At 42.5% G+C, this 12963-nt stretch overlaps 1 protein-coding gene across 1 annotated transcript in view; it reads left to right on the forward strand.

Annotated features, from left to right (window-relative positions):
- TSPAN12 (tetraspanin 12) overlaps window positions 1-12963 on the forward strand; it is an 86099-nt gene that overhangs the window by 44512 nt on the left and 28624 nt on the right. Inside the window, exons 6-8 of the mRNA XM_062207084.1 lie at window positions 3218-3292; window positions 7351-7458; window positions 11886-12029. Of these exons, the coding sequence (XP_062063068.1) occupies window positions 3218-3292; window positions 7351-7458; window positions 11886-12029 (327 nt within the window). The remainder of the gene's footprint in view (window positions 1-3217; window positions 3293-7350; window positions 7459-11885; window positions 12030-12963) is intronic.

Genomic DNA, 12963 nt, shown 5'->3' on the forward strand with positions numbered 1-12963 from the left:
AGGCCCAAGTCCTTGTGTCCCTGCGTCCACATGGGAGACCCAGAAGAAGCTCCTTGGCTCCTGGCTTCGGATCGGTACAGCTCCGGCCGTTGCAGCCAACTGGGGAGTGAACCATTGGATGGAAGACCTTTTTCTCTCTCTTTCTATTTCTCCTCTCTCTGTGTAATTCTGACTTTTAAATAAATAAATAAATCCTTTTTTAAAAAAGAAGTTATGAGCAAAGTAACTCAAGGTTTGATTTCTCTTGGTTCACAACTAAGTCAGTCAGCCAACCTATTATTCCTTTTCTGCTGCTACCCTAGTTCCACAATCTTTTGTTTAGTTACCCTAATAAACACCTTTGCTTTTCTGCAGGAAATTTTTTTAAAATAATGTTTGGTTATTTCTATTTTCATCTACTTTCAAGGCAGAGTGAGAGATTAGGATGGAGGGGAGGAAAAGAGGGAGAGAGAGAGAAAGAGAGAGAGAGAGAGAGACTCTTCCATCCACTGGTTCACTCCCCAAATGCCTACTTCAGATAGGCCTGGGCCAGGCTGAAGCCAGGAGCCCAGAACTCTGTCTGGGTCTCTTTGAGTGGCAGGAGCCCAAGCACTTGGGATGTCCTGTGCTACCTCCCAGGATGCATTAGCAGGGAGGTATATTGGAAGCAGAACAGCTGTGACTGTTCCAGCACTCTAACAAGGAATTTGGGCATCTCAAGAAGCGGCACAATGCCTTGGCTTGTAGATCATTTTCATCAAATAGAACATTTTTTTTTATAATGTCCTTCACATCATGTCACTTACTAATGGAGTTCCATCACACTTAGAATAAAATGCAAGATCCTGTCCCTGGTGATGTGTCTTTGTACTTGTCCAGGACATGCACTCACACTCCCTGTCCCCATGCCAACCCCTTCTGTGTTCTGCTTACCCTTGAGTTTTGAATCTAACTGGCTTACCCTATAAGGTGGCACTTGATACCTCCTCTTCCTAGGTTGCTTCCTCTCAAATCCTAACAGCACAGCCACCTCCTCCTCATGGCAGACTCACCTTAAAGATCCCCGTCATGAAGCGCCCTTTTCTGTTCATTCCCGGTCACAACTACCATTCTGCTTTGTTTTCGTCTGTCCTTATGTATTCCATGTTCTTAGTGAGCACCTACTACGTGAGGAGAAGCGCAGTAAAGTGCTTGCCCTGCAAGGAATGTTCATTTCAGTGAAGGGCGTTGATCAGTGATCATCGCTGCCCATTATCCTCACCCCACCCTGCACTGTAGTGACTGGGAAGATTCATGAGCACAATGATGTATTACTCCTGCTGGGATAACGGGAGAGAACTGTCTGAGAGTCCGTTCTTGCCACACTTGTTCTGGGTGCCTCTGGAAAGTCATCTCTACCACGGGGAGGTGTCGAGTAGGGACGCCGGAACGCTACTACGATGGCTTAGCCCTCCAGAATGTACGCAGCACAGTCTTGAGCAAGTCATGTCTGCTTTCACATTAGTTTTCATTTGTGATATGGGATGATCTCATTCGGAGCACAAGGTTCTTCAGTGAGTTAATTATGAAAGCACTTGATAACTGGAACATTATCTAAAACTTGCTACTTTTGGTGTCTAATCATGATAGTTTTCCCTCTAATAATTTTCATGCTTGGGCACCAGATCTCTGAATTTACATCTCCTTGTAGCTGGATATGGATCTCTATGTTGTTCAAACAAAGGGAATTTTTTTCATTTTCTTACAGAACTAGTTACCCCTCCCAGGTTCTCTACTTTGGTGACAGAAGTCTCCCCATCAGTTTCTAAATCCATCCTGTCCTGTGTGTTGTCAGGTTTTTCTATTGCTGTATCACTGTGGCTGGTCGTTCCCTGTGCTTTGCAGGACTGCTAAGTTCAGCTCCTCGTCTCACATCCTTTCTTTGCTGCCTTCTAAGGGATCATTACCACCTCCTCAGCCTTTCCTGCCCAAACCTGTTAGAACTCTGTCATTATTTCTGCTGTGCATTATGTCTTTCTTTTTGAAAGATGCCACCTTCTTACCTTTGTGATGGATTTTTAAACCCATCAGTGTATTATTTCAAGTCTAGCATAATCTGCCTCAGTCTGCCTCTCACATCTCTCCTATCATTGCCGTTTCATACCACCTCACTATATTTCCTATTTCCTGACCTCTGCAGGTGCCTCTGCATACTTGTTCCTCCTGTTTTAAATTTGCCTAGAATTTTCTTCTTTGCTTTGTTCTAATCCTCCTCACCTTTTGGGAACCTGCACCATTCTCTATTGCATACAGATCCTGAATTTTTATCTCCATTTATACTTTTACCATTGTATTCAACTTCATGCTATTTATTTGCCTATGCAGTCCTGATTAAAATTTCTGATAGTCTTTTCATGTTCAAGGGCCTTCCTTATATAAGAAGTGACTATTGGGGCCAGCTCCGTGGCTCACATGGTTAATCCTCTGCCTGCAGCGCCGGCATCCCATATGGGAGCCGGATTCTAGTCCCGGTTGCTCCTCTTCCAGTCCAGCTCTCTGCTGTGGCCCAGGAGGGCAGTGGAGGATGGCCCAAGTGCTTGGGCTCCTGTACCCGCATGGGAGACCAGGAGGAAGCAACTGTCTCCTGGCTTCAGGTCAGTGTAGCTCCAGCCATGGCAGCCATTTGGGGAGTGAACCAACGGAAGGAAAACCTTTCTCTCTATCTTTCTCTTTCACTGTCTAACTCTATCTGTCAAATAAATTTTTTAAAAAAAGAAGTGCCTATTTATTTTAAAGTATCATTGGTAATTGAAATTTTGTTCCATGTTGTGCTTTTCCACGAATGCAGAGGAGGTCCCCATGACTAGAAGAATCAGTTAAAATCTGCTTATAGGTAGGGCACTGGATTTGTTGACTTTACTTTATAAACTTTAATAGAGGTTAGGTCCAGTTTCCAGGAGAACTTCATTATCGTTAAACTACAGCATGTAAATTCTTATTTGACACAATGAAACTACTTGCATTTATAAAAGATTGTCCTGTGAGATGACTGATAAACCATTGCGCACTTAGGTGAGTATTGAATGATCTCTGGAGGTGTTTCTAAATCCTCTGAAATTTTCTCCATTAGCTCCCTGAAAACTTGCCTGTGTTTTCTTATCCTGAGAAAAGCAGACCACTGAATAATATTTAATTTCTCTGTGATGACAACACTTTCCTTGATCCTTGACTAATGGCATACTTTGCTGTTTCCTTGCAGTACTTCGGAAGTTTGCTTGTCATTTTCTGTGTAGAGCTTGCTTGTGGCGTTTGGACATATGAGCAGGAACTTATGGTGAGTTCAGAATGAGTTATAACTACAATCTCAAACAGTATCCAATTCAGCCTTTTAAATCAGACACTTTAGCAGACCTTGGCATGTGATTATTGATTTTAGTGTTTATGCGACATGATGACAATTTGAATAGTCCCCATAATTCTGAAAAATAACATTTTCTTTTGTGTTTCGAAAACACAGTTTAAAACCATAATTTGAAATATTTTCTTTAGTGTATGCCTTTAATTCCATGGAAGTAATAGACTAAAAATCGTTTATGTTCTAAAATAATTAGACCAACTTGAGTTAATAATTGCAAGGATTTGCATTTGCAGCATAAATTTATTTGATAATTTATTTGACAAATAAATTTATTTGATAATGGCTGACCGCCTCGATAAAGTCTTGTAAAATGCTCTCTAGAAGGCCCCGTGCGTCTCCCATTTGCAACAGGCTGAACCATCCTCCACTTTACAAAGAAGTGTGTTTGAAGAGTCGCTCTGTGTTTACTGCACTCTAGAAACACTCTCCTAGTTTGAGACTTGGCTCCTTGGAAATAGCTTTTCAGCATTTTTCTTTCATTTCAAGCAAATGAAGCCACGGACCAACTTTTATAGCTCTGTTTGAATGAATGAGGATGAGAATTTCTCCATCGTAGGATCTGACCAGTCATGGGTGGTTTTCAGCTTGCGCTTCTCTCTTGTTCCAGTTGGGTCCCATTTCTTTTTTTAATAGTTTTTTTTTTTTTTTTTTTTGACAGAGTGGATAGTGAGAGAGAGAGACAGAGAGAAAGGTCTTCCTTTTTGCCGTTGGTTCACCCTCCAATGGCCACTGCGGCTTTTTTTTTTTTTTTTTTTTGACAGGCAGAGTGGACAGTGAGAGAGAGAGACAGAGAAAAGTCTTCCTTTGCCGTTGGTTCACCCTCCAATGGCCGCCGCGGTAGGCGCGCTGCGGCCGGCGCACCGCGCTGATCCGACGGCAGGAGCCAGGTGCTTCTCCTGGTCTCCCATGGGGTGCAGAGCCCAAACACTTGGGCCATCCTCCACTGCACTCCCTGGCCACAGCAGAGAGCTGGCCTGGAAGAGGGGCAACCGGGACAGGATCGGTGCCCCGACCGGGACTAGAACCCGGTGTGCCGGCGCCGCAAGGCGGAGGATTAGCATAGTGAGCCGCGGCGCCGGCCCCATTTTTGCATTTCTAACCAGTGAAGTTGAGCACTCTTGCCTGTCTGTGAATGCAGCCTGTTTCTGTGGAGGCAGCTCAGGGTTTTCCATCATCAGTCCCGTAGAGTAATTCTGTTTTAGGAATACAGTCTCTGGACCCATATCCAGCAGGGCTCATCCAGGGCGATTCTTTAAAATATGCATGAGGTGCTGGAGGCCAGAGGTGCTCAGTAAGAATGGAGGGAAAGGCAGGCAGGAGAGGGCTGCCCTGGGCATTTGTGTTTGTCACAGCGAGTCTTTCACATTTTCAGATGTAAGGACTCTTAAGAAGATAGGACAACGCGTATTTTGTATGTTTCAGGGAGCAGAGAGGCATTTGGCCTTTGTGTAGTAAAATGAAGTCCTGTCCGGTACTGATGCAGCCCCAAAGATTCTGTGTTGATCTGTTGCCCTGCAAGGCTGCTTTGAACACTAAGTGGTATGCAAATGACGCCCTGGCTCTGTGCTACTCCCAGCCTACGAGGACCATCAGGAAGGAGGGAGAGTTTATCGGAGACTGAAAAGACAGGTTCTCACTAGTTTTCTATGAAGTCATGAGCTTTCTCCCCAACAAAACCTCCCATACACGTAGGAATTCTCTTGCTGTCCTTGATAATCACATTTTCCTGTTTCACCTAGAAACTTTGTATATTGAGGGGAAAGAAAAAGAGCTTGGTTCCAGGGACTGGTTTTCTGTGCTTTATGGGTAAGGAGACGGTGAAATTTTTCCCTGTTTTCAAATAGCAAGTTCATCTCCTTACCATGGAAGCTGCAAAGACTAAATCTTATATAATTACTTCTTGATCCCCTTCTTTCAGCTTTTGGTTTTGTTATTTTGGTAATTTCAAGGTTTTTAGAAATTAGTTTATTTTCCATGGATTTTAAGGTAGATTGTGTACTCTATGTTTCATAGTAATATTTGATCAATCTCCTAATTATAACAAGTTCAAAATGAATTAAAGTGTTTGAAAGAGAATGTTTTGATTCTAATATACTTCTAAGAAACACGAGGAAACTGAAAGGAATTTATCCTTGGTTAGATACGTCCTTCTGCTGTGGAGGGACTGTTTGCACTCAGCCTGAGTCTCGCGGCGCTGTGTGGGTGCAGAGCACCGCTTCCGTGGAGGGCACACAGCGCTGTTCTACTTGTGTAAATCTCACCCATTACATCGCCAAGATAGAGCAAGGACTGTTTAAAAGTGTAATGTGCTGAGGTTTTTTTTTTTTTACATTTGTCACATTTTTTAATTGCTTCTGCACTCGTAACAGTGTGAATGAAAAGTGCCATTAAAGTTTATTATCTGCCAAATTGTGCAGAACTCTGCCTCTACATAGAATGGGCTTTGTGCTTTGAGCTGCTCCTTGCAAGGAACCAATCAATGTGTACGTTAGGTGATGGCCGGGTTCCAGGACTTTCTGCCAGAGCCTCAAAGGTCTCCTCTGTTTCCTTGCCACATTTGGTTTCAGATGGATTGTGGTTGCCATGAACACACACTCTATATTTATTTTAGAACGTAAAATTTAAACAACCAATTGTTACATTGACTAAATCGGGAGGCCTGACATGGGCTGCTACCCCATCATTTCTGTCTTACATGGACAGATGCTAACTTCCTCTTCAATATCCCTTCTGTAGAAGAATCTGTCAATACCGTGCTTTCAGCTTATGCATGTCTTGTGAGTTTTTTTTCTTCCATTTACTTTATGCTCAAAAGGGTAGAAGATAATAATAATTCATAGTGAGTGCCTTGAACTTTGGTTAGTTTGGGGCTGGTTGAAGCCATATGAACTCATAGTGTCCCCAGTTAGCCCATCATTTGGGGAACAGAATTGTGTGTCCATATATTTGGGTGTTTTCCTTTGTGATGGATAAAAAAGAAAACCCAACAAATTAACAAACAAAAGTTGAGGAATTATTTCCTGCAGTCAAGAAGTTTTAAATTACTTCTATTGATATTACTGTTTTAAAAATAAGATTTCGGAGCTGCCTGCATGTGGGTGCAGGTTTGAGACCCGGCTGCTCCACTTCTGATCCAGCTCCCTGCTAATGGCCTAGGAAAGCAGCAGAAAATGGCCCAAGTGCTTGGGATCCTGCACCCACATGGGAGACCTGGAAAAGGTCTGGGCTCCTAGCTTTTCAGCTTGGCCCAGCTCCGGGCCATTGAAGCCATTTAGGGAGAGAATCAGTGAGTGGAAGCTCGCTCGCTCACTTGCTCTCTTTTTCTCTCTCTTTCTTGCTGGAACTCTGCCTTTCAAGTAAATAAAAAATACATCTCTTGGGGCCGGCGCTGTGGCGTAGCGGGTTAAAGCCCTGGTCTGAAGCGCTGGCATTCCATATGAGTGTTGGTTCTAGTCCCAGCTGCTCCTCTTCCAATCCAGCTCTCTGCTATGGCCTGGGAAAGCAGTAGAAGATGGCCCAAGTCCCTGGGCCCCTGCACCCATGTGGGAGACCCGGAAGAAGCTCCTGGCTCCTGGCTTCAGATCGGCGCAGCTCCGGCTGTTGCGGCCATCTGGGGAGTGATCCAGCAGATGGAAGACCTCTCTCTTCTACCTCTATCTGTAACTCTGACTTTCAAATAAATAAAATAGATCTTTAAAAAAATACATCTCTAAAAAATAAGACTTTAAATTTGTTCCCATCTTTTTACTCATCTCTCACATTTCTCTGTTGTTTCTTGATCCTTTATGCCATCTATTGTATATCAGGCCTCCTGCTCACCTGAGCTGAATTTAGGCCATAAACAAAGATAAATTAAAAATAGTATTTATTATAATATACCCCCAAGTGTCTGTGGGTGATTGTGTTTATGAATCTATGAGTAGGTGGTGTCTGAGTGTGGTTTTGTTTATTGCTATCTTGCTTTTTATCTGCAGGTTCCTGTACAGTGGTCAGACATGGTTACTCTGAAAGCCAGAATGACGAATTACGGCTTGCCTAGATACCGGTGGCTTACTCATGCTTGGAATTTTTTTCAGAGAGAGGTGAGTTCTACAGTTCCTAGGGCAGAGAGTAGGGAATAAATGATACACTTTAAAAACAGATGTTCCAAGCTTTGGTTTTAGTAATTTTTGTGCTGAAAAAGTGATCCTGTGATTGAGTTACCATGGGTGTGATTTTCTGTTGTAACTGAGAAATACATGAAGCATCCCCATGCCCTGCTTTTCTGCCTGTGTAGGCCATTTCCCCTCCGATGGTCCTGGAAAGTCACTTTGCCGAGACCGGCATTGTGGCACAACAGGTTAAGCTGCCACTTGTAATGCCAGAATGCCATATCATATTGCTGATTCGAGTCCCAGCTCCTCTACTTCTCATCCAACTTCCTGCCAGTGCATCCTGGGAGGCAGCAGATGATGGTTCAAGTATTTGGGCCTCTGCCACCCACGTGGGAGACCCAGACAGAGGTCTTGGCTCCTGGCTTTGGTCCAGCCCAAACTTGGCCATTGTGGGCAGTTTATGGAAGATGTCTCTTGCTCTGTGCTTTACCTTTCAGATAAGTAAATAAATATTGAAAAAAGACATTTTGCTAGCCTACCATGAAGTTTCCTCTTTATGAGAATTCCTTGATGAATATCCAAGTTCTATTTGAATAGATCTTTATTCCCAGCTTTCTCAGCTATCCATATTTTAAACAATTTAAAGTTTTAAAAGATCGTTCTCTTTTGGGAATCAGTGCATATATCATTATAGGCATGAGCTTTCCAGGCAAAGAGACCTTGGTTCAGATTCTAGCTCTAATGAGTACTATTAATCGACCTTCTGTAATTTACTTCTTTAAGTCTCACTTTCCTCACCTCTAAATTGGGATCATAAGAGTATTTGCTTGGGTTGTTGAAGAGATTAAATAAAAACATGGATTGGCAGTATCATCATAAAGTATAGGTGTTTTTAGCCTTCTTACTAAACTGCCATGTAGCACTGTACCCAACCATCTTCTTCAACAGGGGCTATATTTAATGTTAAATTAAACATATTTAAATGTTTAAAATCTGGTGACTTGAAGTTAGCCATTCACCTTGCTTCCAGCCAACATCTTGTCTCGAGCAGTTTCCTTGCGATTGAAAGGACATTCTCAGGTGATCAAGGTTCTGTTTCCTTTCATGTATCTGGACGAAACCGGAGCAGGGCCATGGAGCGTTTGAGAAACGGTGTCCTCTGTGACAGGTCACCAACTCTCTGCTCAGTCATTGTGTCCTAGACATGGGCAGGAATTCAAGTCCAGGCCAATCTCCAGGACCTTTGTTTCACAGTGGTTGAGATGGTAAAAATGATCATTGTAACCCAGGTTTCCTGTTTGTGTCAGTGCTTCCTGACTTTGTTTACCTTGCATGTGTACTAAAAAAAAAAAAAAAAATCACGAAGCAAAAATAAGGGAAGCCTTAGGGAATTCACGGTGAGCTGTGTTCGGCCACTGTCCTGGGAGGAGCTCTCCAGGGCACTTTGTTTTTCTGGAACTTGTAGTGACTGTGATCATCCAAACAAGTTTATTTTTTTGTGATGGTAGTGTGTAAGCACTGCTGGTGAGACACCCTTGTTCCTACAGCTGTCACATGGTCAGATCTGCCCTGAGGACCCTGAACCAGTTTGCTAGTGCCTCTTACACTAGTTTGCAATGAATGCCATAGCCAGACACCACAGACCGGGACTTCAGTAATACAGGTTTCTTTCTCCCAGTTTTAGGGTTTGGCAGCAGTCAGGGATCAAGGTGTTGGTGGGGTTGGTCTCCGCTGAGGCCGCTCCCCTTGGCTTGTGGATGGCTGTCTTCTCTCTGTGACTTCACGTTGTCTTCTCGCTGTCCATGACTCTGTTTAGATTTCTTCTTCTGGACAGGCCCTCAGTCATGTTGGATTAGAGTCCCCCCCACCCCATCCCCTGCCCCGGTGTCCTTATTTTAACTTAGCTTCCTCTGTGAAGACCCTATTCCCACATTCGGTCACACTCTGAGGCCCCAGGGGCTTGAATTTCAGTGTAAGAATTTGGGTTAGGGGAGGGCACATTTCAGCCCCTAAACCCCTCTTCTGAAATACCTCATGGAGCTGGGAATGACCTTGCCAAGCCCAGTTTTCTGACTCATCAATCAGTGATGCTTGATGACTCATCAATCAATTTGTAATGGACTCTCCCTTAAGCTCTTTTAGACAGCCTGACTTTGGTTGGCTGGGGGGAAGGGGAGAGTGTTTGACTTCTTGGAACACCCGCACACCCACATCCTAGACAGCAGTGCCTGGATTCAAATCCCAGCCCTGCTCTTGTGTCCAGCTTCCTGCTAATGCACTCCCTGGGAAACAGCAGGTGTTGGCTCAAGTACTTGGGTCCCTGTCACCCACGTGGGAGAACTGGGTTGAGTTCCCAGCTCCCAGTTTTAGTGTGGCCCAACTTCTGCTGTTACAGGCATTTGGGGAGCTCTTTCTTTCTGTCTGGCTCAAATAAATAAACAAATTAATGAATTAAAAAAATCTAGATTTAAAAATATATTTATTTATTTTACAATAGTGTTTGGAGCATAAACTTTGGAATCAATAGGTTCTGCTACATACTAGCCTGTGACGATGGTGAGTTGTTTGGCCACTCAAGGACTTTGTTTATTCACAAGTGGAATGGTGATTTCATTTTCTAGAACTTGACACAGGGTAAGTAAGAGTGGTGCTAATTCACAATGTGGAATTAATGCGATGTCACCACAGTAATGTGTTGGTATGGCATGGGACTTACCAGGGAGTTTTCAGGAAAAGTTTCAGTACAAATTCTATCTTCTCTTGGAGCAGAATGACAACTATTTAAAAAGACAAAAAAATAAATTATTTAAAAGAAACTTCGACACAGAACAAGATGTGCTTAACCTGTTCAGAAAAGGCAGGTATGTGGAAGGAATACCTCATTTCCTGACAAGGCCAGATGAATGGGTTTGTTCCACTGTGGGAGGAGAAGGAATCCTCCAAGAGCTGCCCAGTGTCATCAACAGAGAGAGGGCTTGTGTCCTTAGCCAGTTAGAGAAATGAGTTTTCTCTAAGAGTAAGGATTTAAAAAGACTAATTTGGAAATGCAGTAGCTTTTTTTTTTAAACCAAGTGATGTCTTTTTACTTTATATTTTAAAGGATACTCAGTAAGTTATGTAAACTACGTGATGTCAAATTATGTTTGATACACTTGCTGATGGTTGTAGTATACTCATGGCTTTTAGAATTTGACTTAATTTGTGATGCTTATGGTCTATACATAGCTTTTAAAGCAAGTATACAAAAGATAATACTAAAAATATAAATAAGGGCTTCAAAATTTTAGTATTAAATCTTTTAGCAATTCATCATTAATCATCCTTTAAGATGATTTGATTTCTTTTTAAAAATTAGATATTTAGGCATGTGTAGAAAATGCAAAACAAATGCTAGTGGTTTTGCTTGTCTCCTTCTGCACAAGAAGTTCAGAGTTCTTCAAAATTGATTTAAGTTAAATTTTGAAGGGATGATGGATTGTAATATTTTAGGATGCAGAGCTCATTTTGGGCATACATTGATCTGTGGGGCATAGCTGATTGCCCTTGGCTAAGTTCTTCTCAGTGACTGCCCTGTTCCGTGAAAGAGATAAGAGGAATCGTCCCCTATCCAAGGGCAGAAAATTATTCATCATGGTTAATTGTTTTGAATCTAATCTATAGGTGTCCTGAAGCAGTGCTTCTACACCTTGATCAGAGAAAGCTTTTGCGAATCTTAGGAGAGATGAGACAAGAGAAAGTATATTTTTCTTATTGTAAGAAGTGCAGTATAGCTTTTCCTAAGTTTTACTTTATTCATGTTATAGGTGCATCATTTCTCCAGATATAGTGATGGAATATGGTGGTTTAGTTCAAGAACCTCATTCAGTTGAGGGAAAATTAGTTGGCCAAAATTTTGTTCATTTTCTAAAGTTTTTGGAAATTTTGCTCATTAGAGAATCCAAGGAAGGTAACCTTTGCGATGTGGGCTTTGATCAGTCAGTTGTTCTATGGAGATTAATTATGGAAACTCATGGTTCAGTATGTTGAGGAATTAAACAGTAACTAGGCAATATCCAAATTTGACTGATTACTCTTTGTCATTGGAGGTTTAATGATAAAGATAGAGGGTTTCCACTGTTTGGTTACCGGTGTGTCTATTAAATCTGTTAGGGCAAGATGCCCTGTGCAGGTAGGGGATGAGCCTTCGTCGTGCCTGATTGGTTTTATGTGCTGTGGATATGATGGTTCAGACTTGTTCCGTTAGAAGGCAGTTCACCATTGGTTCCTTTCCTACACTGCTCTCATCAACGCAGACGATAACACATGTCCTTAATGTGGTAGCAGGAGTGAGTTTAACTCCGAGAAATCTAAGGTTTAATCTGTAAGCCATAATACATGTCCGTAGTTTCTGAGCCTGGGCGTTGACTCCCTTGCAGTTTAAGTGCTGTGGAGTGGTGTATTTCACCGACTGGTTGGAGATGACAGAGATGGACTGGCCGCCAGACTCCTGCTGCGTGAGAGAATTCCCAGGGTGCTCCAAACAGGCCCACCAGGAAGATCTCAGCGACCTTTATCAAGAGGTAAGACCCTACGTGGTTAGCTCACCATGGATAAAAGTGTTCTAATAGTAACTGAAGAATCAGCAGCACGCTGGTGAAATTTCCTTTTCTATCTAAATATAAAAGGCTTTAGAATTTGTCTCTAATCTGTTTGGAGGATAACAATAAATGTTAAAAAATATCAATATAAGAATCTGCATGCCCCTCACATTTTAACAAAGGTGAGTAGCAAGGACTAGTTGGAATTTGAACTGTTTTGCTTAGAGTCAGGTTCTGTGGCTATCTCCTGGGGATCCCTTGGACACAGACACATGCAGACAGGAGGCTCAGAATTTGGAGTTCCTGGGTAAAATGTGTATTTTAGGGCTTCCACAACAAAGCACAAATGGGAGGAAAGCCCTCACTAGCCTTAGAAAGTACTAGGCGTTGCTCTTCAGTGCCCCCTGCTGGCTTAAGATGGCTTTTGCCAATTTTAGTTTTCTGGTTAAGTTTTATAAATTAGGATTGAAATCCTAATGTCAAAAACAACTGCATATTTTTGTCTTCTGGGAGGCTTTATCACAACCATTATTTAGTACTTTTTTAGCAGAATTTCCCCTGTTTCTTAATTTTTAGTGGTGATTTTCACATTTTGTAAGCAGTGGAATCCTTTTCCCAAATTAAAATTTAGAACTACACTGTCCAGTATCATTACTGATACCTACATGCGGCTATTTCAGTTAATTAAATTACATTAAAATGTCAGTTCCTTAGCTGCACTAGCCACATTTGAAATGCTCAGCAGACACTTGTGAGACTGGAGGCTCCCACACTGGGCAGTGCAGATGTAGGACATTTCCATTACTGCAGAAAAGTTCTACTGGGCGAGTCTTCATTCAGAATGGAAAGCGAAACATCTAGGGGCCAGCACAGTGGTGCAGCGGGTTAAGCTGCTACCTGCAACACCAGCATCCTA

This window comes from Lepus europaeus, chromosome 1, assembly GCF_033115175.1.
Source record: "Lepus europaeus isolate LE1 chromosome 1, mLepTim1.pri, whole genome shotgun sequence".
Classification (NCBI taxonomy): domain Eukaryota; kingdom Metazoa; phylum Chordata; class Mammalia; order Lagomorpha; family Leporidae; genus Lepus; species Lepus europaeus.